Source organism: Procambarus clarkii, chromosome 14 (assembly GCF_040958095.1).
Source record: "Procambarus clarkii isolate CNS0578487 chromosome 14, FALCON_Pclarkii_2.0, whole genome shotgun sequence".
In the NCBI taxonomy this organism is placed as follows: Eukaryota; Metazoa; Arthropoda; class Malacostraca; order Decapoda; family Cambaridae; genus Procambarus; species Procambarus clarkii.
Window position 1 is genome coordinate 64,557 of NC_091163.1, and position 26,427 is coordinate 90,983.

The 26,427-nt window shown below is 38.9% G+C and overlaps 1 protein-coding gene and 10 non-coding genes across 11 annotated transcripts; 4 read left to right on the forward strand and 7 right to left on the reverse strand.

Annotated features, from left to right (window-relative positions):
* Positions 1-218: 218 nt before the first annotated feature.
* Positions 219-325, reverse strand: LOC123773106 (U6 spliceosomal RNA). Its single transcript, XR_006774749.1, has one exon. It is a non-coding gene; the product is annotated as a U6 spliceosomal RNA (small nuclear RNA).
* A 1,628-nt stretch (positions 326-1,953) lies between these two features.
* LOC123773099 (U6 spliceosomal RNA) lies at positions 1,954-2,060 on the forward strand. The gene has a single exon (XR_006774748.2). It is a non-coding gene; the product is annotated as a U6 spliceosomal RNA (small nuclear RNA).
* A 5,177-nt stretch (positions 2,061-7,237) lies between these two features.
* LOC123773091 (U6 spliceosomal RNA) lies at positions 7,238-7,344 on the reverse strand. The gene has a single exon (XR_006774747.1). It is a non-coding gene; the product is annotated as a U6 spliceosomal RNA (small nuclear RNA).
* A 2,353-nt stretch (positions 7,345-9,697) lies between these two features.
* LOC123773084 (U6 spliceosomal RNA) lies at positions 9,698-9,804 on the forward strand. The gene has a single exon (XR_006774744.1). It is a non-coding gene; the product is annotated as a U6 spliceosomal RNA (small nuclear RNA).
* A 2,616-nt stretch (positions 9,805-12,420) lies between these two features.
* Positions 12,421-12,527, reverse strand: LOC123773076 (U6 spliceosomal RNA). Its single transcript, XR_006774742.1, has one exon. It is a non-coding gene; the product is annotated as a U6 spliceosomal RNA (small nuclear RNA).
* Positions 12,528-13,520: 993 nt separating this feature from the next.
* On the forward strand, positions 13,521-13,627 carry LOC123773068 (U6 spliceosomal RNA). Its single transcript, XR_006774741.1, has one exon. It is a non-coding gene; the product is annotated as a U6 spliceosomal RNA (small nuclear RNA).
* Positions 13,628-16,678: 3,051 nt separating this feature from the next.
* LOC123773114 (U6 spliceosomal RNA) lies at positions 16,679-16,785 on the reverse strand. Its single transcript, XR_006774754.2, has one exon. It is a non-coding gene; the product is annotated as a U6 spliceosomal RNA (small nuclear RNA).
* Positions 16,786-17,411: 626 nt separating this feature from the next.
* Positions 17,412-17,518, forward strand: LOC123773061 (U6 spliceosomal RNA). Its single transcript, XR_006774740.2, has one exon. It is a non-coding gene; the product is annotated as a U6 spliceosomal RNA (small nuclear RNA).
* Positions 17,519-17,710: 192 nt separating this feature from the next.
* On the reverse strand, positions 17,711-17,817 carry LOC123773121 (U6 spliceosomal RNA). The gene has a single exon (XR_006774756.1). It is a non-coding gene; the product is annotated as a U6 spliceosomal RNA (small nuclear RNA).
* A 3,753-nt stretch (positions 17,818-21,570) lies between these two features.
* Positions 21,571-24,375, reverse strand: LOC123771130 (uncharacterized). The gene has a single exon (XM_045763528.2). It carries the CDS (start codon positions 23,979-23,981, stop codon positions 23,205-23,207), a length of 777 nt encoding a protein of 258 aa, XP_045619484.2. The 5' UTR covers positions 23,982-24,375; the 3' UTR covers positions 21,571-23,204.
* On the reverse strand, positions 21,829-21,935 carry LOC123773110 (U6 spliceosomal RNA). The gene has a single exon (XR_006774750.2). It is a non-coding gene; the product is annotated as a U6 spliceosomal RNA (small nuclear RNA).
* Positions 24,376-26,427: the final 2,052 nt, after the last annotated feature.

A 26,427-nucleotide genomic window follows, 5' to 3' on the forward strand; every position in this document is an offset into this window, starting at 1 on the left:
AGCCTGCTATAGTATGAACCGTCTTTTTTGCATCCTGTTCTCGACACTGGTATAAAAATTCTTCAGCCGTGTAGGTGACTCGAACCCGCGCCTGCTGGACCCTGTGCTGTGGGCCGCAGCCCGGCGGCAACCGTTCAATAAACTGTAGTGTAACTAAGTAATTACAAGTTCCTGTGTAGTTTTGCCTCAGCACGATGAAGAGTTAAGTGTTTGCGGTGAAAAATGTGGAACGCTTCACGATTTTGCGTGTCATCCTTGCGCAGGGGCCATGCTAATCTTCTCTGTATCGTTCCAATTTTAGTATATGTACTGCCGAAGCGAGTACACGGGTGAAGGTAACGTTAGCCGCCAGGTGATACCACGCAGCTTCACATTGTCTAACACTTTCAAATGCAACAAAATTCAAATGTTTATTCAGGTAAAGTACATATATACAAGGTGTGATACAAATATTGATGGATTTATAGATAGAGCTAGAACATACAATGCCTAAAGCCACTATTAGCAAAGCGTTTCGGCCAGGAAAAACACTAAAGACTATACCTTAATACTAATTGAGATTAAAGTATAAAATGTGTTGATACAATATAAAAATAAAAAAGGGGGGAACATGGCAGAAAAACAGCAAAAATACAATTTGGTCGACAAACAGCATTGTTTAAAAATAACAGACATGGGTTGACATTATAGGGGTGAGGAAGGTTACAGGGAGTTAACTAGTTTTTTTACAGGTAGTTCTTAGTTTTTATCTTAAACTGGTTGGGAGAGGTACAGTCTTTAACATGATTGGGAAGGTCATTCCACATTCTGGGTCCCTTGATTTGTAGAGCATTTCTAGTTTGACTAAGTCGTACTCTTGGAATATCAAAACTGTATTTGTTTCTGGTGTGGTGCTCATGAGTTATATTATATTGATTATTATATTGGACAAGGTTTGCTATCTTTGATTGCACTTATTTACCTAAGACATAATTGCAAAAGTTGTATATTTGAAGCCAAGCACATAATACTGTATATAGCATAATTATTTAATAATGAAGAATCCGAATCTCTGTTATATAAAGTAATAATAATATATTAATAATTTATTTAGATAAAAATCCATACTCACATAGGATACAAGTACAGTGGAGGATGCCTTGGCAAGACAATGCCTAAAGCCTAAAGCATATTTTACTTCATTATACCTTGAAATAATCCTGAAATTATGCTACAATGTACCTATTGATAACCCTCAAATTTTTACTTTAATGTAAAGATCAACTAATTTTTGTCAAATTTTCTTACAATGTAAATGTTAAAAGTAATCAATTTTGCTAGAAATTACCTACTTAAAATGATCTGTTAGATTAAAGGCCTGCCCGAAACGCTATATGCGTATTAGTGGCTTTACAAGAATGTAAAAACATCAATACTATGTACTCTCATAAACCCATTGTACCTTCTTGTATATATATAAATAAATAAATAAAATAAATTAAATAAACTAATGCGCAGCGCGTTTCGGGCATAATGTGAACATGATGATAGAAATGATTAATGATAATGCTTTACTTGCAAGACATTTATCATATTACAGTGATTACTTTATAGCTATATTATTTGTATATGTATCTGAGTGGTATAATAGCCTAAGCAACTGGTTATGTCTGACATCATATAACGGAATTTTCATTCCTGGCTTGAGACACAATACTAACATTATCACATCTAAAATATTTCAGCATGCAAGGAAGAATGGCTAAACGCCACCATTTCTCCCCGAAACGCTTTGCGTAATAGTGGCTTTAAGCATTGTATGTACTAGCTCTATCTATAAATCCATCAATATTTGTATCACACCTTGTATGTATGTACTTTACCTGAATAAACGTTTGAATTTTGAATTTGAATTAAAAAGAGAAGCCTGAAGCTGCGTGGTATCACCTAGTGGCTGAAATTCCCTTCACCCGTGTACTTGCTTCGGCAGTACATATACTAAAATTGGAACGATACAGAGAAGATTAGCATGGCCCCTGCGCAAGGATGACACGCAAAATCGTGAAGCGTTCCACATTTTTCACCGCAAACACTTAACTCTTCATCCTGCTGAGGCAAAACTACACAGGTACTTGTAATTACTTAGTTACACTATAGTTTATTGAACGGTTGCCGCCGGGCTGCGGCCCACAGCACAGCCACCGCTGGTTCGAGTCACCTACACGGCTAATTTTTTTGTTTTCTGGTATACTATATCCCTAGAGTCAAGGACATGATTCCACTCAGGTTTGTGGACACGCACTACAACGCTACATATTATAGAGTGTGAAATTTGAGCCATTTAGAGATAGATGCAGTACCCGTGGAGCAGTGGTAACTCACTCGCCCCAAACTTCGCGAGTGATTAGGCATGGATTCGCATTTTCGCCAGGGAGGATTACCAGGCGCCAATCCTCAACTCTATATCTCTGTTCACCCAGCGCTGATTTGGTACCTGGTTGTTAAAAGATTTGCGAGTCGCAATACCAGGGAAATTAGTGGGTAAGGCTTACCATGATAGGAAAGCTCTCAGCCTGCTAACAGGAGTTAGCAGTCGTCTATCTGTCTGTCCTGTTCCAAAGTGAAAAAATCTAAACTTACGTTGCATAAAATAATAATTATCTGATTACTGACGATAAAATACCTGAAATCCTTGCACTGTATCCATGTTTCGCTTCTCGTGTACTAAATACAAACATACGGGATGAAAGCTTAAACTGTGCTGCCTAAAATTATATCCAGTAACAATTTTATTTCCCTGCAATAACCAACCCAAATTGAGAAGTGTTTTGTTGCTACCTATCATCATTAAATATATGATCTGGTAACTAAAATGATCAATTATATATTTTTTATAAAAAAAAACAAAATGCCAAACATCCACTGAGGTCAAATTAAAATATTTATGCCCTCTAAATCATTTTGCTGTGCCGCCCACAAGATGAGTGTCGGGTTAGTTCACTCTAAATTCATTAGCCGCCAATAGAGAGACAACAATCAAAATCTTATGAAATACCGGGAGGAGGGATAAAAGGGAGCCGGTCGGCCGAGCGGACAGCACGCTGGACTTGTGATCCTGTGGTCCTGGGTTCGATCCCAGGCGCCGGCGAGAAACATTGGGCAGAGTTTCTTTCACCCTATGCCCCTGTTACCTAGCAGTAAAATAGGTACCTGGGTGTTAGTCAGCTGTCACGGGCTGCTTCCTGGGGGTGGAGGCCTGGTCGAGGACCGGGCCGCGGGGACACTAAAAAGCCCCGAAATCATCTCAAGATAACCTCAAGAAGATACCTCTTAGCCAAGGGCGAGGCAGAAGATCGATGCCGCTTTCCAGAGATACTTATAGCTGAGCAATATATATTTACCTGAGGACCATTGTATCTAGTGGGTTTGTTAGGGACATCAGGCCACAGGCCTGTTAAGGATGCCCCCGTCATTACATACAGGAGTGCGCTAATTGTATAAATTGGTTAGATGCATACATATTTATCATCTTAAAGTGTTAATATGAATAACAAATTAAATGGATAGAATTGGTTTCACTATGAATGAATTATTGAGCTTTGAGGAAGTTCTTGGAGTACTTTTATTCTCTGGCTACTTATAGTCATGAATTCTAGTCATGAATATAGTTATAACCTCGAAGGTAAGGTTATTAATTCTTTTTACAAGGCTTATATTTAAACTTATTCATCTTACAAAACTTACAAAATGTGGACTTTTTAACAAGTACTTGGTTGTAATTTAGGTAATCAATATACAAAAACTTGATGCAAGAACTTAATTTTGACTTCAACGTGGTATAGAATGCACATGAAATAGGGTGATATTATCTTGTTACTTTTATTATATCAGTTCATAGATTCTTTCACATGTACGTTATAGTTTTGTTCAAGAGTTCAACGCATTTATGTGTTATAATTTAACCTCATCCCCCATTATTAACGATAGTACATACTTATTCAGACTTGTAAGGGCATGTGTTCAAAATATGGAATGTTGCACTTAAATACGTCCATTTTTAATATATGTAATCTAAGGCTTAATGTAGTGGTAATCTAAGGCCTAATGTAGTGGTAATCTAAGGCTTAATGTAGTGGTAATCTAAGGCTTAATGTAGTGGTAATCTAAGGCCTAATGTAGTGGTAATCTAAGGCCTAATGTAGTGGTAATCTAAGGCTTAATGTAGTGGTAATCTAAGGCCTAATGTAGTACTACACTAGGCCTAGGAGTGGTTAGCTTATACTGCTGCCTTTTTTCTCATTCCCCAATCAACAAAATCAATAGTATAAAATGTGAACTTTTAATCATGTACAAGGTTGTAATTTAGTTAATCAGTATTTAAATAATTGACGCAAGAAATTAATTTTTACTTCTGCAGGTTATGGAGTCTTAATTTATTGTACAAATAAATACACTGTGTACAAATTTGATAGTTCATCATAACTGTACGAATGTATAATTAAGATGTTAATCTATATGTTTTAGATTTATTTTATTTTTTTTTAACGCTCTAATAATCAAGATCCCTAGAATAAGTTCTTTCTAATATATAATAGTTCTCGTTTTCTTTTATACGATATATAAGAACTTAATTTAAGAAAGACATCCCTAGCATAATTGTCGTTTTCTTCTTAAACACAAGAAAGACCACTTTCTATGGCTCGGAAATAGGGGGTTACTAACGTATAATGAACTGCTTCTTGCCAACCTGTTTAATCCCATAGTTACCACAAAAAACTTTATAAAGTACTTACAGTTATTTTGTAATGTGATTTATCGAGGCAGATAACGACAACAATAATATTTTGGCTTAAATATTTTAGTATGATGCTGATGTGCATTATGCTGCTGGTGTTAGGCAATAGTAATACAGCAGTCTTCCCCTCGGGGGCCGCCAGGGAGTGAGGGGTTCGGACTCTCCCCTCATCAACAACACCATCCCAGAATAGCTTGAGCTTCCTCATCCCCCTTTGTGTGTATTTATACCTCAATAAACGTATTTCAGTTTCATCAACCCAGCGGGTTTTCTTCCTTTTGGGGAGTGTTGTACATGCTTCTATGGCGGTGTGTCCACTCACAAGATGAGTGGCGCTGCCCAATAAACTCGCCTCCCGGACCAAAATTTAAAAATTTCACCTTAAACGAGCTGCTGGCCCCTTGTCCTCGACTTAAAGCGCTTCACTGAGAACCCGTGGTTCAGTCTATTAGGGTCTTCGCTTACCACATATAAATAGTTTAGTTCATTTATTATGCATCACATGCCCATGTTGTGGGCGGTAGTGGAAAGGGTTACAGAGGCACATAATGGGCTCAGGGACTGAACCTCACAATTCATTTAGCTAAGCAAGTTACAATCTTGATGAGCTAGTTACAAAATTCAGTATAAGTCGTCACATCAACAATGGGTTCGAGAACGATCACAAGTACAGTTTCTAAATTAAGCAACTGACATATGTGGAGAGTTAGTGTCACAATTGATATGTTTGTCCTGCACACCGCCCCCCATCCAGTGGGCAGCGGTGGATAGGTTACAATCACTCAGTTACTACCTACAGTTAGCAAACTGGGGATATTTGGCTAAAATTTCTGGCAGCAGATAATTTTGAATGAAATATTTAAACATCGTTGGAACATTGGTTATAGAATTGTCTCTGAATTCACGTATCTTTTCACCCTCCATCACATAGTGACGGAGGGTGTGCGAATAATTTTGTCAGACACAGTTTACATTTGGTCAGGTCTACATCGGCAGATAATGACAATTCCCAGAGATACTTGTAACCGAGTCTAAGCCGAGCAGTAGTAACATCTAGAAGTCTGCTAATTTTATTGGATGGATCATAGATGTCACATATAACACATAACCAAAAAGTATCAAATACTGTAGGTATACTCTCTAAAATCAGATATTATGTTCCCCACACTGCTCTCCTCTCATTATACTACTTGCTAATCTATCCCTATCTTACATATGGTTTCTGTGCTTGGGATTCAACTACTGCAAATTACCCATTACCTACTGCTCATCATCACCCAGCACAAATCTGCTATCAAAACAATAACTAACTATTTTTTGACAGCACATAACCCCTCTGCTTAAATCTCTAAAAATGCTAAATACACACTCACTCAACACATTCTCTCGTGCCATTTACATGTACAAAACCCTTGTTCCTAAATGCAAATCCGGATCTAGAACTCTTCCTTGACAGATGTAATAGAACCCATAATCACCACACCAGAAATAAATATCTCTTTGATATCTCCAGAGTCAAACTCAATCTGTGTAAACACACTATACAAATGAAGGGACCTAGTCTATGGCACTCACTCCCTAACGAATTAAAAAGCTGCCCAACCTATGCCCTATTCAAAAGTAAAACCAAAAAGTACCTATTTTCATCCTCATAGTTTCCTACCTTGTGCTTCAAACGCGCACTGTATCTTGTGTTACCCACTCCCCAAATATATGTGTGCCTAAGCCATGCAACTTCACCAATGTAATCACTGCTATCAACTTTTATCATAGTTGTTATGTTGATCGCAAACTTTGCTACACTCTACCTGTTAATAATCCTCAAATTATGCTACAATTTACCTGTTGATGTTCCTCAGATTTTACTACAATGCTCCTTATAATATTCTGCAAATTTCCTTACAATGTACTTATTAATATTCTTAAATTTTTGCTACAAATTACCTGCTTAAAATTATATTTTAGATCAAGGACCTGTCCGAACCGTTATGCGTGTTAGTGGCTTTACATGAGTGTAGTAACATTAATGCTATGTACTCTCATTAACCCAATGTACTTTCTTGTATATAGAAATAAATAAATAAAAATAAATAAATGTGCTTGGCACATAAGATGTATATACGAGTAACTTAACTGATTCTTGTTATCTGCGTAAATTTATCTCGTAATCTCTTCATTAGGTAGGATGTATTCCATATTTTATTTATATATACAAGTTCTTACTTTCTTGTATGCATATAAGCCTTATATGCATCCTGTCTCCGACATTGGTATTAGAGTATGCATATACTCATATATGCATATGCATATACCGTGTAGGTGACTGGAACCGGCGCCGGCTGGACCCTGTGCTGTGGGCCGCAGCCCGGCGGCAACGGTTCAATAAATTGTAGTGTAACTAAGTAATTACAAGTTCCTGTGTAGTTTTGCCTCAGCAGGATGAAGAGTTAAGTGTTTGCGGTGAAAAATGTGGAACGCTTCACGATTTTGCGTGTCATCCTTGCGCAGGGGCCATGCTAATCTTCTCTGTATCGTTCCAATTTTAGTATATGTACTGCCGAAGCGAGTACACGGGTGGTGGTAACGTCAGCCACCAGGTGATACCGCGCAGCTTCATCTTACTACTAATAATAATTATTCTAATTATGTCCATTATAATAATGTTGTTATATTCGAAAAAGTTTAATACCTTTGATTGCACTTACTTACTTAAAGACATAATTGCAAAAGTTGTGTGTTTGAAGCCATGAACATAATACTGTATATAGCAAAATTATTAATGAAAAAATTCAAATCTCTTTTATATAAAAATAATAATACTATATTAATAAATTAATTTATAAAACAAATCCATACACACATAGAATACAAGAACAATGGAGGATGCCTTGGCAAGACTAGACAAGACAATGCCTTAATTCTCTCCCGATTTTATTTACCTAAATAAACATTTATTTATTTTATTATTAGTTGATTTGTTTTATTTATTGAGGCTGGTATTTTCTCCCCTGATGCCATGTATGACTAACCATCCTGTGATATTGGAATATTAGATGAACTTAAAGCTAGTTTTTTTTATCCACACTGTGTAATCTTTCGTATAGAATAGGGTAGCAGCACATTGCTGTGTATACCTGAGCTTGTTAATAAAAAAAAGGGCAATGCCTAAACAAATATTTTGTTTATTAATCAACAAGCTTAGGCATAACAGCAATGTGCTGCTACCCTATACTATATGAAAGATTACACAGTGTGGATCAAAAAGTAGCTGTAAGTTCATGTGATATTTCCATCTATTTATTTATTTATTTATTTATTTATTTATTTATTTATTTATTTATTTATATACAAGAAGGTACATTGGGTTTGTGAGAATACATAGCATGGTATTTACAATCTTGTAAAGCCACTAGTACGCGCAGCATTTCGGGCAGGTCCTTAATCTAACAGATAATTTTAAGTAGGTAAATTCTAGCAGAATTAATAATATGATAACAGATACATTGCAAGAAAGAAAGTGAGATGAGAGAGATTAGTAAGTATATTAAAGCACATTGGTATATTAAAGCTCTGATTGATTACATTGACAGCTTGATTGGTAATTTAAACAAGATTAATAGGCACCATACAGCAGATTGATAGCACATATAATCTCACATGTTTGTTAGTCATATATGGAATCAGGGGAGAAAATACCAGCCTCAATACAAAATCAAATCAACTCTGACTAAAAATCAGGAGAGAACATAAAATGTAAGGCTCATCTAATAGCCTACACTAGCAAAATCTGGGTACAGCACAAGAATATCTTCCAATATTCCTGAGTGTATGAAGTAATTACAGAGCTCAAAGTACCTCATACTATTTGGTCTGATGTCACTTATAACAGGACAATCACAGATATAGTGTTGGAGAGTATGTCCCAGCTCTTGTTCACATATAGTTTACAATTGAAATGTTCACCATTGGGAGATTCGTTACCTGCAGTCACCTGCCAATAATATCGATATCCCAGCCTAATTCTGGCAATTACAATGTCACACTGTCTAGTGGATGTTTTGTGCTGCCCGTATATATAATTCTCAGTTCTAAACATGTCATAGCTCTTTATACTCGTGCTTTCTGGCCTTTGTGTGTCAATAACTGCTCCTCTGTCTTCCCTAATTTCCTAAAATAATGCGGCTTTTACAGCAGAGATTGGAATGTCCATATCCAACTCAATTTCAGGTGTATCACATGCAGTTTTAGCTGCTTTGTCTGTGTCATCATGCTGGACAACAAAGCCTAGAACCACTATAATGGGCAGAACGTTTCGGGCATAATGTGGAAACAAAATTGGTAAACAATAATTCATCTCATATGTTGGCCTCCCAATGCATGATGATACAAATTATTAATGATAATGCTTTACTTGCAAGACATTTAATGTATCAGATTACAGTTGTTACTCAGTAGCTAGAGTATTTGTATATTTATAAAGCCACAATGGAATGGAATTTGTATATTTATAAAGCCACAATGGAATGCACTAGGAAGTAATGTGGTGGAGGCTGACTCCATACACAGTTTCAAATGTAGATATGATAGAGCCCAGTAGGCTCAGGAATCTGTACATCAGTTGATTGACGGTAGAGAGGCGGGACCAAAGAGCCAAAGCTCAACCCCCGCAAGCACAACTAGGTGAGAATTAAATACTAGCAGCGTTTCGGGCGTAAAAACTAAGTGGTGTACATAGCCTAAGCAACTGGTTAAGTCTGACATCATGTAACAGAATAATCCTCATTCCTGGCTTAAGACACAATACTAACATTATTACATCTAAAATATTTGAGCGTGCAAGCAAGAATGGCTAAACGCTACCGATTAAAAGAGAAGCCTGAAGCAGCGTGGTATCACCTGGTGGCTGACGTTACCACCACTCATGTACTCGCTTCGGCAGTACATATACTAAAATTGGAACGATACAGAGAAGATTAGCATGGCCCCTGCGCAAGGATGACACGCAAAATCGTGAAGCGTTCCACATTTTTCACCGCAAACACTTAACTCTTCATCGTGCTGAGGCAAAACTACACAGGAACTTGTAATTACTTAGTTACACTACAGTTTATTGAACCGTTGCCGCCGGGCTGCGCCCCACAGCACAGCCAGCGCGGGTTCGAGTCACCTACACGGTAGAAATATATGCAAACTCGTATATCATTGTCTGGGAAAGGTTGCATAATGAGGCTTATGAAATACATTCTAAGATAAAACATAATAACTGTAATTTATTAAGTTTTGTTATAACAATTAAACAGGTTATCAGGAAGCAGTTCATTATACAATAGTAAACCCTTATTTCCGAGACATAGAAAGTGTTCTTATGTCATATAAGTGTTCTTATTTCACATAAGTGTTCTTATGTCATATAAGTGTTCTTATTTCACATAAGAAAGTATTCTTATGTTTAAGAAGAAAAGAAGAACCATTATGCTAGCAATGTTTTTCTTAAATTAAGATCTTATATTTAGCATAAGAGAAAACGAGAACTATTAAAAAGAATTTATTCTAGGGATCTCGATTATAAAGGCATTTAATAAAAGAAAATAAATAAAAAAACTTATGGATTAATATCCTTATTAAACATCCATACAGTTGTGATGAACTATTCCATTTCTACGTGTTATACTGTACAATAAATTAGACTCCATTGGCTGCAAAAGTAAAATTTAAGTTCTTGCGTCAAATATTTGTGTATTGATTAACTATATTACAACCTTGCACGTGTTAAAAAGTCCACATTTTGTACTATTGATTTTGTTGATTGGGGAACTAGGAAAAAAGGCAGCAATGTAAGCTAACCACTCCTAGGCCTAGTGTAGTACATAAACAATATATTAAGCCTTATATTACGTATATTAAAAATGGACGTATTTTTGTGCAACATTCCATATTTTGTACACATCTGGAAGGTATAAGTGCTATCGTTAGTATTTATCGTTAAAACTTAATAAGTACTATCCTTAATGGAGAATGAGTTTAAATTACAACCTTTAATTGCGTTGAACTCGTGAACAAAACTATAACGTACATGTGATAGAGTCTGTGAACAGATATAACAAAGGTAACAAGATAATATGAGCCTATTTAATGTGGATTCCATACCACGTTGAAGGTAAAAGATGAGTAAGTTTAGGCATAGGCCATCGACGAAAGAATTAATAATAACCTTGGATAGCCTATTAGCAGCCAGAAAATAAAATTACTTCAAGAACTTCCTCAAAGCTCAATAATTCATTCATAGTGAAAGTAATACTATTTATTTAATTTGTTATTAATATTAACATTTAAGATGATAACTATGTATACATCTAACCAATATATACAGTTATTGTATATATACAATATGTACATCTAACCAATATATCCTTTATGTTATTGTATGTAATGACGGGGGCATCCTTAACAGGCCTCTGGCTGATGTCCCTATCAAATCCACTAGATACAATGGTCCTCAGGTAAATATATATTGCTCAGCTATAAGTATCTCTGGAAGATGGCACTGATCTTCTGCCTCGTTCTTGGTTAAGAGGAATTTCATAAGATTTTGATTGTTGTCTCCATTGGCAGCAAATTAATTTATAGTGAACTAACCCGACACTCATCTTGTGAGAGGCACAACAAAATGATTACAGAGGGCATAAATGTTTTAATTTTAATTCATTGGATGTTGTTTGTCATTTTCATTTTCATAATTTACCAGAGGGTCACTATCTAGTGACCTCAATATGGGGACAGGAAGTCGGCGGCTTGTCAAATGTCCCCCATTTGTCTTGATACTTTATCTTTACATTATACATATAATGATGATAGCTAGCAAGAAAACACTGCTCACTTTGTGTTAGTTTTTGCAGGGAAATAAAATCGTTACTGGTCATGATTTTAGGCAGCACATCTTAAGCTTTCATCCCGTATGTTTGTAATTAGTACACGAGAAGCGAAACATGGATATAATGCAAAGATTTTAGGTATTTTATCATTAGCAATCAGATATTTACCATTTTATGCAACGTAAGTTTAGATTTTTTTCAGTTTGGTACCGGACAAACAAACGACTGCTGACTCCTGTTGGCAGGCTAAGAGCTTTCCTAGCATTACTAAGCCTTACCCACTAGTTTCCCTGGTATTACGATCCTCCAACATCGTTTATTAATAAACCAGGTACCCAATTACTGCTGGGTGAACAGAGACACAGAATTAAGGATTGGCGCCAAGTTAATCTTCCCTGGCCAGGATGCGAACCCCTGCCAAATCTATTGCGAAGTTTGGGTGGAGTGTGTTACCACTGCGCCACGGGTACTGCATCTATCTCTTAAGTGTATCAGAGATAGACTTAAGTGGCTCAAATTTCTCACTGTATAATATGTAGCGTTGTAGTGCATGCCCACAAGCCTGAGTGGAATCATGTCCCTGATACTAGGAATATAGCATACCAGACAACAAAAGTATCAGCCGTGCAGGTGACTCGAACCCGCGCCTGCTGGACCCTGTGCTGTGGGCCGCAGCCCGGCGGCAACGGTTCAATAAACTGTAGTGTAACTAAGTAATTACAAGTTCCTGTGTAGTTTTGCCTCAGCAGGATGAAGAGTTAAGTGTTTGCGGTGAAAAATGTGGAACGCTTCACGATTTTGCGTGTCATCCTTGCGCAGGGGCCATGCTAATCTTCTCTGTATCGTTCCAATTTTAGTATATGTACTGCCGAAGCGAGTACACGGGTGAAGGTAACGTCAGCCGCCAAGTGATACCGCGCAGCTTCACAGTGTCCTAATAAACTTTATTTATTTATTTATTTAATTATATTTAACAAAGGTCATTTGGTTTGTGAGAGTACTTAACATTGTAAAATAAACGGTTTAAAAAATGTACAACTAAATTACAACCTTGTAATTTCCACATTTTGTACTTTTGTACTATTGAACGAGAACGAGATGGTTTATATACATTCTTGTAAAGTCACTAACCCGCATAACGTTTCGGGCAGGTTCTCTCTCTTTTGAGGTTATCTTGAGATGATTTCGGGGCTTAGCGTCCCCGCGGCCCGGTCCTCGACCAGGCCTCCTTTTTGTTACATATCCCCCAGGAAGCAGCCCATAGCAGCTGTCCTTGTACCTATTTACAAGGCCCATACTAGCCCATAGTAGGTACCTATTTACTGCTAGGTGAACAGGTGCATCATGGTGAAAGAAACGCTACCCATTTATTTCCGGAACCTTAGGGCTACGAATCCCGAGCGGCGTCCACTCAGCCTCCAGATCATTAATCTAACCGATATTTATTGATACCTACTTTATAGTAACATTTTATGAATATTAATAGGTACACTGTATCAAAATGTGACGATTGTTGACCTTATTTAATTGCATATCATTACTTAAGACATAGTCATACTAAAAATTGTCTGAAGCCTGGCACATATATAATGGAATCCACATTAGTTCAAGACTTTATTCATTCCTTAATATTAAAAATGTATTCAATATTTTAAAGAAGGAATCAAGTCTTTAATTAATGTGGATTCAATTTCATTCATGAAAGTCAATCTGTTGCCTATATAAGTAATTTTGTTATATGAGCCTGACTTCATAGACAAACATATTACAATTGTCAGAGGTGGTGAATCACAAGAATAACAAAAGAACGAGGATAACATATGACTGGTGAAGCTGCGTGGTATCACCTGGCGGCTGACGTTACCCTCACCCGTGTACTCGCTTCGGCAGTACATATACTAAAATTGGAACGATACAGAGAAGATTAGCATGGCCCCTGCGCAAGGATGACACGCAAAATCGTGAAGCGTTCCACATTTTTCACCGCAAACACTTAACTCTTCATCCTGCTGAGGCAAAACTACACAGGAACTTGTAATTACTTAGTTACACTACAGTTTATTGAACGGTTGCCGCCGGGCTGCGGCCCACAGCACAGGGTCCAGCCAACGCTGGTTCGAGGTACTTACACTGTAAAAGTATATGCATACTTGTATACCATTGTTGTTGACCAGATATATATAAGGCTTAATAGAATACATCCTAAGATAAAACAGAATAATTTATTACGTTTTTGTGGTAACTATTAAACAGGTTATCAGGAAGCAGTTTATTATACAATAGTAACCCCCCAATTTCCGAGGAATAGAAAGTGTTATCTCTTGTGTTTAAGAAGAAAATAAGAACCATTATGTTAGGCATGTCTTCCTTAAATTAAGAGCTTATATGCATCATAAGAGAAAACGAAAGCTTTTAGAAAAAACTTATTTTAGGGATCTCGATTATTAGAGCATTAAATAAAAGAAAATAAATCCAAAAAAACATTGATTGATATCCGTATTAAACATCCATACAGTTTTGATGAACTATTTCATTTGTACACAATGTACTGTACAAAAAAAGTAGACTCATTGGATGCAAAAGTCACAATTAAGTTCTTGCGTCAATTATTTGAATATTGATTAACTAAATTACAACTTTGTAACTATTAAAGAGTCCAATTGTATTTGTATTTCTATATTTTGTACAATTGATTTTGTTGATTGGGGAACGAGAAAAAAGGCAGCAGTATAAGCTAACCACTCCTAGGCCATGTGTAGTACATAAACACTACATTAGGCCTTAGATTACATATATTAAAAATAGACGTATTTTAGTGCAACATTCCATATTTTGTACACATGCCCCTACAGTCGGTATAAGTATTATTGTTAATGGAAAATGAGGTTAAATTTCAATTCTTAATTGCACTGAACTCTTGAACAAAACTATAACGTACATGTGAAAGAATCTATGAACAGATACAAGAAAAGTAACAATAGAATATGAGCATATTTCATGTGGATTCCATACCACGTTGAAGGTAAAGATGAGTAAGTTTAAGTATAAACCATCGAAGAAGGCATTAATTATAACCTTGGATGGCATATTAGCAGCCAGAAAATAAAAGTACTCCAAGAATTTCCTTAAAGCTCAATAATTCATTTATAGTGAAACCAATTCTATCCATTTAATTTGTTATTCATATTAACATTTAAGATGATAAATATGTATGCATCTAACCAATTTATACAATTAGCGCACTCCTGTATGTCATTGTATAGAAACCTGTCCTCTTAAAAAAAAAAAAAAAAAAAAAAAAAAGAACTCACCTGTCCCTCGATAGAATTCTTGGTGACTCGGATACTTTTGATATCGTTCGCCTTATGCGTTTTTGTTCTCGTATTGGCATCCTTGGTGATATTTAGCGCCCTCTGATTATTTTGCGTATTTGATGGTGCTACATAGCCTTCCCGGTTTGGTGCCTTCTTTTGATAATTACTTACTTACTTTACTCTTAAAAAGAACGTCGCTTTTGGCCGTTTACCTGTTTGGCTGAATATGGACGTAATTTGAAAATGAAAAAAAATGAAAATAAATTTGAGATTTTTGTTCAACAACAGTAAGTTAAGGGTCCTCTGATAGGTTAGGTGAGCAGGAAATTCTCATAAAGTTTCAAAACGTTATGAAAAACGTTAATGGAAAGTTTCCTTTTCCAAGCTGGCCGAGTACGCCGGACGACTCAAACAGAAAACGGGACAGTACGTCACTTTTGTGAGTCGATTTCATTTCAAATTACGTCCAAATTTGGCCATAGCGCGCATACGAGCCAAAAGTGACGTTATTTTTAAGAGGACGGGTTGTATTGACGAGGGCTTCTTAACAGGCCTGTGGCTGATGTCCCTAACAAACCCACTAGATACAGTAGTCCTCAGGTAAATATATATTGCTCAGCTATAAGTATCTCTGGAAAGCGGCATCGATCTTCTGCCTCGCCCTTGGCTAAGAGGTATTTCATAAGATTTTGATCATTGTCTCTCCATTGGCGGCTAATGAATTTACAGTGAACTAACCCTACACTCATCTTGTGAGAGGCACTGCAAAATGTTTACAGAGGGCATAAATGTTTTAATTTGACCTCAGTGGATGTTGTTTGGCATTTTGTGTTTTTTTAATAATTTACCAGAGGGTCACTATCTAGTGGATATGTGGACAGGAAGCCGGCGGCTTGTCAAAGGTCCCCCATTTATCCTGATGGATTATTTTTACATCATAAATTTAATGATGATAGCTAGCAACAAAATACTGCTGACTTTGTGTTGGTTATTGCAGGGAAATAAAATTGTTATTGGTTATAATTTTAGGCAGCACAGTTTAAGCTTTCATCCCGTATGTTTGTATTTAGTACACGAGAACTGAAACATGGATACAGTGCAAGGATTTCAGGTATTTTATCATCAATCAAATTTTTACCATTTTATGCAAAGTAAGTTTAGATATTTTTCAGTTTCGAACAGGACAGATAGACGACTGCTGACTCCTGTTAGCAGGCTGAGAGCTTTCCTATCATGGTAAGCCTTACCCCACTTGTTTCTCTGGTATTACCACCCGCCAATCGTTTAACAATCAGGTACCCAATCACAGCTGGGGGAAGAGACATAGAGTTAAGGATTGGCGCCTAGTTAATCCTCCCCAGCCAGGATGCGAACCCCATGCCAGATCGATTGCTATGTTTGGGTGGAGTGTGTTATAACACTGCGCCACAAGTACTTTATCTATCTCTAAAATGTCTCAATTTTTACACTGTATAATATGTAGCGTTGTAGTGCGTGTCCACAAGCCTGAGTGGAATCATGTCCCTGACACGAGGAATATAGCATACCAGAAAACAAAAATATCAGCCGTGTAGGTGACTCGAACCCGCGCCTGCTGGACCCTGTGCTGTGGGCCGCAGCCCGGCGGCAACGGTTCAATAAACTGTAGTGTAACTAAGTAATTACAAGTTCCTGTGTAGTTTTGCCTCAGCAGGATGAAGAGTTAAGTATTTGCGGTGTAAAATGTGGAACGCTTCACGATTTTGCGTGTCATCCTTGCGCAGGGGCCATGCTAATCTTCTCTGTATCGTTCCAATTTTAGTATATGTACTGCCGAAGCAAGTACACAGGTAATGGGAACTTCAGCCACCAAGTGATACCGCGTAGTTTCGCCAGTCAAATCTTATCCTCGTTATTTTGCCATTTTTGTGTTTCGCCACCTCAGACAATTAATTCTAATATGTTTGTCTATGAAGCCAGTCTCATATAACAAAATTACTTATGTAGGCATTAGATTGACTCATGAATGAAATGGCATCCACATTAATTAAAGACTTGATTCCTCCTTTAATATTTAATACATTTTTAATATTACGGAAGGAATGAAGTCTTGAATTTATGTGGATTCCATTATATATGTGACAGGCTTCAGACAATTTTTTTGTATAACTGTGTCTGAAGTATGAACTGCCATATAATGTGTCTTCAAATTTTGCTACAGTGTACCTATTAATATTCCTGAAATTTTACTACAATGTACGTTTCATTAAATATCTGTTAGATTAAGGACCGTCCCGAAACGTTATGCGTGTTAGTGGCTTTACAATCATGTAAAAACACAAAACACCAATGTCATATACTCTCACAAACCCAATGGACCTTCTTGTATATATAAATAAATACAAAATCAATTTAATTAGGACAAATGTAGCTTCGTGGTATCACCTGGCGGCTGACGTTACCCTCACCCGTGTACTTGCTTCGGCAGTACATATACTAAAATTGGAACGATACAGAGAAGATTAGCATGGCCCCTGCGCAAGGATGACACGCAAAATCGTGAAGCGTTCCACATTTTTCACCGCAAACACTTAACTCTTCATCCTGCTGAGGCAAAACTACACAGGAACTTGTAATTACTTAGTTACACTACAGTTTATTGAACCGTACACGACAGTTTATTGTCTGTCAGTGATAAAAAAATTCGTCCATGTCTCTCCTTCAACATGTTTTTTTCTCCTCCAGCAAATGTTATACCTCATCAAGGTGAAGAGTTAATGAAACGCTTCACGATTTTGCGTGTCATCTTTGTGCAGGGGCCATGTTAATCTTCTCTGTATCGTTTCAATTTTAGTGAATGTATTGCCGAGGCGAGTACACCGACGAGGAAACCGTGTACACTGTGGTGAGGTTTACATCACGGGTAATGCAGACTCCCAGAGATACTTATAACCGAGTCTAAGCCGAGCTGTTAATCAAAGAACGTGGATTAATGCTGCAAAATGTCAGCACCTAAAATCCTTGGGAAGGAAGAACAGGTTAGTCTTGGACTCTGCCTAGGGCGAATGCAGCCATTCACTATTGCCTAGATGTTTAATAGAGATACGGATGTTTAATAAAAAAACAATAATTAATGTTTAATATATATTTTCTGCTGAATAATTTTACCAGGTTCATTGTAATAAGTACGTAGCAGTTATTTAAATGAAGCTATTTATAATTAAATTATGACTATTGTATGAGAAATTGCGTTAGTAAAAAGTTCATGATAACGGGTTATATTAAATATAATATTTTAATGGAGTTTATCGAGGCAGGTAAATACTTATACGAATTCAGACAAAATACAAGATGTTAGCTTCATGCGCGTTATTTGCTTCTCTGAGGCTGTGTTCACTTGGTCTGGCTAGTCAACCCGTTCTCGCAAATTTAATAAGCCAATATTGACTTATTAGTTGCGTGCATAGGTGACATACTAAACATAATAGTTTCCCTTGAAAAGCTTCATAGAAAACACCGACCGTACCTAACCTACTTAGTATGTTAAAATAAGCATCTTATTGCTTCGTAATTACAATTGTTACTTAACCTATTATAGGTATAGGTTAGGTAATAATTGTAATTACGAAGCAATAAGATGCTTATCTTAACATACTAAGAAGGTTAGGTAAGGTCGGTGTTTTCTATGAAGCTTTTCAAGGGAAACTATTATGTTAAGTATATCACCTATGCACATATTTAATAAGTCAATATTGACTTATTAAATTTGCGAGAACGGGTTGCGCTAGTACAACCCGTCCTCAGAAAAAGTCCATTCCATCCAGTCGTCTACCCCCAAAAACGCATTCATCGGTTTTTAATATTCTGCTCATTCAAAATAGGGATTTTCTCATATAAATTAATGTTATTATATATTAGCATATTATGCATATTTAGGCATTGGTTAGGTTAGGTGTTTAGGTTCTGTTGCTGATTATTTGTATTTGTAGTCAACCCCTCCTCACATACAAAGATCCAAGCTCGTTAATCCAGCCGCCAAACCCCCTGTTTATGAATTAAAAGCGGTTTACACACGACTCACAACTGATGACGTCCGAACACTTCCGGAACAAGTGCTTCGTTCACGCCCTCTGTTCGAACTACAATTATATCAATGCTTCACCCACGTACAATTATACGAATAATTGTATAATATAATTATACTAATAAATGCGAACAGAACCTAAACTACGCCTAACTTTACATAAATTTTTATGTATAATTGTGGGGAACCGACTTGAGATATATATTTATTTAATTTATATAGAATTTATATTTATGTTAATTTATTTTTTCGATAGCAAATTATATGAGGTATATTGGACTGTATTTCTTCAATATTTTCATAAATCGACTCCTCTACACATTAAGGGGGGGGGGTTATAATAAATTTATATATGTAGTCAATCAAAATTGATTGACTAACATTCACTAGAATATTAAACTACATATATTAATAAATACAATTAGAAGGCCTTATCTTTTATGGCTGATTTTGTCCTAAACATCCAGTAAGAACACGGTGAACAAGCCAATCTAAACACCTTGTGGGTGTGGCTGGCTCCCCAACTAATGTACTGGATTAATAGGATTAATTCTTGCTTCCTCTTCAAGTGTTCCTGGATTATGTCGCTGCCGCGTGTTCTAACCGGAAAAATAATCCTATTTACTTAACATTACTGGCCAGGAATGACTAGATAAGATTTCAGAGACACTTCCCCTTGCAGGCGATGAGTCACAATAACGTGGCTGAAGTATGTTGACCAGACCACACACTAGAAATTGAAGGGACGACGACGTTTCGGTCCGTCCTGGACCATTCTCAAGTCGATTGTGATGAGGGCAGGTAGGGACAGGCATTAAATAGGCAAGAGAGAGCTGAGGAGGAAAGTCAGGTGTAGGGGATAGTAGTAATGAGAACTGCAGCAGGCCTATTGGCCCATACGTCGTCGTCCCTTCAATTTCTAGTGTGTGGTCTGGTCAACACACTTCCCCTTGTTTAGATGATGGAAGAAGCACTAATGTACTCTCCAGAACACTTGGTCCAAGGGAGAATTAGCTGGAACTGTTTCGCCCCCACGACTCTGGTCTAACAATAACAATGGCTGACTACTGGCCTCCCTCCCTCCCACTGACGCTCTTGTTCTCCAGATGCGTCAAGAAGTAGTAGAGTGCCTTCATTTACTCTATTTTGGTACTAATAATTCAGTTAATTCAAGTGAGATGTTTTTATGATGTTAACAGTCCCGAGACTGCTGTATTAAGAATAATTCCCAGCAGAATATCTGGGGAATTTAATAGTGACATGGCAATGATATCTTCGTTTTCTAGGGGAGGAAAATTCCACTACGTCACGTCTTCTCTGAGTGAATTTATATATATACAACTCGGCAGCAATATTATCTGCCTATTGTATTGAATATTAGTAAATGGTGTCGGGGTTTCTGGCAATAATAATATTAATTTATATATGAGAACAAACCAATTTTTAATAGTGTGTTAAAATTGATGAATGCATCTGGGGATGCCGGCAGCTGCTTTAACCAGCCTAGTGTGAGGACGGGTTGTCTGTGGAGGACGGCCGCTGTTTTAACCAGCCTAGTGTGAGGACGGGTTGTCTGGGGAGGACGGCCGCTGCTTTAGCCAGCCTAGTGTGAGGACGGATTGTCTGTGGAGGACGGCCGCTGTTTTAACCAGCCTAGTGTGAGGACGGGTTGTCTGGGGAGGATGGCCGCTGCTTTAGCCAGCCTAGTGTGAGGACGGGTTGTCTGTGGAGGACGGCCGCTGTTTTAACCAGCCTAGAGTGAGGACGGGTTGTCTGGGGAGGACGGCCGCTGCTTTAGCCAGCCTAGTGTGAGGACGGGTTGTCTGGGGAGGACGGCCGCTGCTTTAGCCAGCCTAGTGTGAGGACGGGTTGTCAGTGGAGGACGGCCGCTGTTTTAACCAGCCTAGTGTGAGGACGGGTTGTCTGGGGAGGACGGCTGCTGCTTTAACCAGCCTAGTGTGAGGATGGGTTGTCTTGGGAGGACGGCCGCTGCTTTAACCAACCTAGTGTGAGGACGGGTTGTCTGGGGAGGACGGCCGCTGCTTTAACCAGCCTAGTGTGTGGACGGGTTGTCTGGGGAGGACGGCTGCTGCTTTAACCAGCCTAGTGTGTGGACAGGTTGTCTGGGGGAGGACGGCTGCTGCTTTAACCAGCCTATCTTGAGGTTATCTTGAGATGATTTCGGGGCTTTTTTAGTGTCCCCGCGGCCCGGTCCTCGACCAGGCCTCCACCCCCAGGAAGCAGCCCGTGACAGCTGACTAACACCCAGGTACCTATTTTACTGCTAGGTAACAGGGGCATAGGGTGAAAGAAATTCTGCCCATTGTTTCTCGCCGGCGCCTGGGATCGAACCCAGGACCACAGGATCACAAGTCCAGCGTGCTGTCCGCTCGGCCGACCGGCTCCCCAGCCTAGTGTGTGGACGGGTTGTCTGGGGAGGCCGGCCGCTGCTTTAACCAGCCTAGTGTGTGGACGGGTTGTCTTGGGAGGACGGCCGCTGCTTTAACCAGCCTGGTATGAGTACGGGTTGGCAAGTGAGTGGATCGGCCAGAGAGCCTTGTTCATGGCAAAAGGTATTCTATAATATTCCATTCTACAATCTTTGTAAGGTGGTATTAAGAATCATTCTGTCCCCAATATGTTGGTATGTCAGCCGTGCAGGTGACTCGAACCCGCGCCTGCTGGACCCTGTGCTGTGGGCCGCAGCCCGGCGGCAACGGTTCAATAAACTGTAGTGTAACTAAGTAATTACAAGTTCCTGTGTAGTTTTGCCTCAGCAGGATGAAGAGTTAAGTGTTTGCGGTGAAAAATGTGGAACGCTTCACGATTTTGCGTGTCATCCTTGCGCAGGGGCCATGCTAATCTTCTCTGTATCGTTCCAATTTTAGTATATGTACTGCCGAAGCGAGTACACGAGTGGTGGTAACGTCAGCCACCAGGTGATACCACGCTGCTTCAGGCTTCTCTTTTTTTTTTTTTTAATTTAATCTCACTAGTAGGTTCACTGTTTTTGTATTCAACTATTAAAATATAATTTATTATAACAAATCATATACTGACTAAACATGTATACCAGGCAACATCAGCCGCTCGTTAATAGCCGAGTGTTTTATCTAACAACATTCCACAGCAGTCACCGTACTCACTTAGTTGTGCTTGCGGGGGTTGAGCTCTGGCTCCTTGGTCCCGCCTCTCAACCGTCAATCAACAGGTGTACAGGTTCCTGAGCCTACTGGGCTCTATCATATCTACACTTGAAACTGTGTATGGAGTCAGCCTCCACCACATCACTGCCTAATGCATTCCCGTGGCGGTTTGGTAAAGCATTCGCCCGGCGCTTCGCGAGCGGTTTGACCCGGGAAGCACCCAGAGTCTGCCAGTGCAGACTACTGATCACATGACCGTGTCTGACTAACCATCCTGTGTGATGGGGATTTTTAGCATCACGTAGCTAGTTTTTTCTTACTAATTTGTCTTAGTCTAGGGTAGCTGCACAAATGAAGATGTACCTAAATGTGTTAAAAAAAATGTATCCGGCCCGGAAAGGATTGACTGGGCGCCAATCCTTAACTGTAGCCTCTGTTCACCCAGCAGTGAATGGGTAACTGGTTGTTAAACGATTTGGCGGGTCGTATTCCTTGGAAAAAAAATTGGATTAAGGACCTGCCGGAAACGCGATGCGTGCTAGTGGCTTTACAGGAATTCAAGAACGCATGTATAAATAAATAAAATTTGAGGGTCCCATTAGTACAGTCGGGTTCGTTTTCGACTCAATCGAGAATTCCGGGTTGGAATCCCGAGCGGGACAGAAATAGTTGGGCGCATTTCCTATCACCTAAGGCCTCCATCTGTTCACCTAGCAGTAGGTACTCAGGAGTTAGTCAGCGTGTTGTGGGGTTACATCCTGGTCGGGGTCAGTAATTCCACCTGGCTGCCTGTCCCCGGACACAATCAATGATTATTATTATTTAATTAATCTGGAAGGCGAGCTTCTCTTTAGTATAATACTAAACAAGAGTTATCAGCTGCAGGCTGACGCTGGTGTTCCTGATATACTTCTGTAAATTAGGGACAGTTTATTACACACAGAAATCACAATAGCGTGATGCATCAATCAACAAGTCCACAAGGGAACGTGTCGAGGATTCGAACCTAGGTCTGAGAGCATCCCAGACGCTGCCTTAATCGACTGAGCTGAGTTTTATGGACAGTTTACCTTGGACCTCCACAGCGTCGAGGGGCTGACCACGGGGTATCACCTGCAGCGTCACCACCTTCTTCAGCGGCGGCCTTGTGCTCACCTGGCACTCGTAGTTGCCTTCGTCGAACTTCCGAACTCGCGTCACTCTCAAAAACCACGTCCCAGTCTGCTCCTCGAAACTTGGAGACAATCGCGCGTCGCTGACAAGGACGGAGGTGTCGATGGCAATAACTCTTCTATCGCGGAGTCGTGACCAGGTGACGGAGTGGGCGCCAACGTTCTGCACCCGACACAGCAGGAAGGCGTCGCCTCCCGCGCGAACTCTCACTACAGACGGTGTACTGGGATCAATGGTTGTTGCCAAGAGCCCTTGGCGGATCTTCCGCTGCACTTTCACTCTCTTCCTCAATGCCTCGTACTTCCCTGTGTTGGGAGAGCGCTTCGGTCTCCTTATCAATTTTCTTCCCGCAGTCTCTTGGTTCGAGATCTTCTTGAAACAGGCAGATGACGACGACCACCTTCCGTTCAGGCACACTGTCACTTGATGCATCAACCCGCACTTAATGAGTGCCATCCGTCCACCCAGCACCATAATGGCCCTGGAATCACCATCATCATTAGGACCACTCACTGCAGGACAGGGTAGTTGGCGTGAGCCCCCTGCCGATGCTCCAGCCGTCACCACACACACAAACATCAGCAGCGCCATCTTAGTCATCCTGTAGCGGGAGAGAGCGCCAGAGACCGCGTCCTTCATGGATGCCAACTGGAGCAGGACTGTTGACGGTGCGGCTACACAACTTTGCTATAAATAACTTTAATCCAGTTTGTGTACAACGGTCTTGTGAAGATTGCTGGAGAATGAACAGGTTGGAGAGTGTTGATGATGCCTGCGCGGCGTCTGTACTGCCTTCTGAGGCCAGGACCGGCTTTACCTACTTTCTGCAACCCATCGCTCACTATATTTTGTAGATCTCAGTACAAATTTGCGTTCAAGAGAGAACTGGATAAGAACCTCCAAAGGATACCTGATCAACCAGGCTGTGACTCATATGTCAGGCTGCGAGCAGCCGCGTCCAACAGCCTGGTTGATCAGTCCAGCAACCAGGAGGCCTGGTCGACGACCGGGCCGCGGGGACGCTAAGCCCCGGAAGCACCTCAAGGCAAGGTAACCAAGGTAGATAGTTATTTAAATTAGATAGAAAGCTGCCTTAGGTACCATTGATCTATATTAGACGCCACCATCTAAATTAAAAGAAGAAACACGAAAATTAAATCCGCAAAAGATATAATTTTCAATATATATATATATATATATATATATATATATATATATATATATATATATATATATATATATATATATATATATATATATATATATATATATATATATATATATATATATATATATATCTTTATATATACGCAAATGAATCCATAACTGTTAACCTTGAGTAAGGTTTTATTTGAGACAATGTGAACGAATATTTAAATAATGCTTCTTATAATTGTAATAATTATTGGAACAAAAACACGTCTAAATATTTATTACAAGTATTTCAGAATTATTCATGCTTAGACTCTGTTTTTCAACTTAATTGAAAATATGAACATTTATAATCGTTAATCAACAAAACTGAAAATAAAATTAATTTAATGAAAATAACTTCAAAATAAACTATTTTTGTATCACTGATTCGCAGAGTTTCTTTGTTTTGAACTTTGTGAGTTTTACAAATTCTTTTGATGAGAAATTTGAAAAACGTCTCAGAATAGAGAGAAAATAGTTGATCCAGAAGTTGTGAATCGCAGTATAGAGATTGAGGTTTATTTAGAAGGGATATACTTACCGAGTATTGTATTGCACCTCTCTATATACTCTATACACTGGCAGTATACTTATCATTATATTCAGTACCACAGTACACTTGCTGGTTGGTCTTGAAGCTATTAATTGCCACAGACCTGGTCGGAGACCGGGCCGTTGATCCCTTGGAAGCTACACAAGGGAGGTACAGGTAGTCTTAACCTTCCACGAGATTGACAGGCAATGATTAATGCTAACACTAAGCCGATGAACAAATCCACAAGGGCCGTGACGAGGGTTCGAACCTACGTCCGAGAGGATCCCAGACGCTGCCTTAATCGACTGAGCTACGACATGGTAAAAGAATTGCAACCAGAAGTTCTACTAACCTTACTCGGAACCTGCAGCCTCTCCAAGACACAATCCAGGGGTTTATGTGTAATGAAGTAAGGGCGAAGAGGTAGAACAGCTTATTGACAGAGCTCGGGTGCACGGAGGAATTGTGTAAAATCCTGGTTTGTGTCTCGGAGAGGCTGCAGGTTCCGAGTAAGGTCAGTGGAACTTCCGGTTGCAATTCAGGGCAACTTGGAGCTGGATCCAGATCCCTGCTTGATCCCGGGTCAGGATCAAGCAGCCATCAATGCACTACAACCCTTAGATGAATTTACAGAAAGTTGAACAGTGCAAACTGGAACTAGCAGAGCCATTATTCATCACAATGAAATGTGAAACAAAACATGTGTATGAGGCTACAGGTGACTCTGTGGATGACTGTAGGTAACACTTGGCTACAAGTATCTCTGGCAGTTGGGCTTGTATAGGGATCTGGAAGAAGTAAAGTGTAAAGTGTGTGGACAAAGACAGGGACACACTAGAGCGTTATACCTAGAGACTGTTATATCTATCTAGTTATCGATATATATATATATATATATATATATATATATATATATATATATATATATATATATATATATATATATATCACACTAGAGACTGTAGTAAAATTGAGCCATTTAGAGATAAATCTAAACTCACGCTGTATGATATAGCAACCCATCTAATTACTAAGGATAAAATACCTGAAATCCTTGCACTGTATCCATGTTTCGTTTCCAGTATATAAATGACACATGAGATTAAGGAACAAACAGTGTAATGTGAAAACTAATTATAATAAATAACAGCCTTCCTATGACCACTGTAATGTCTTCATTGCTCAAACAATTATGTATTAGCGAAAAAATCTACCAATAATGTATAATGATTAATTGCAAATACATAGCTTTTGAAATTGAACAATCTCTGTAGGTAGTTAATATTTTGATTATAAGATGTGTAGGATAGATGTAATTGTTAATGTAATAATCTTCGTTGAGGTCTGCTAAAGACC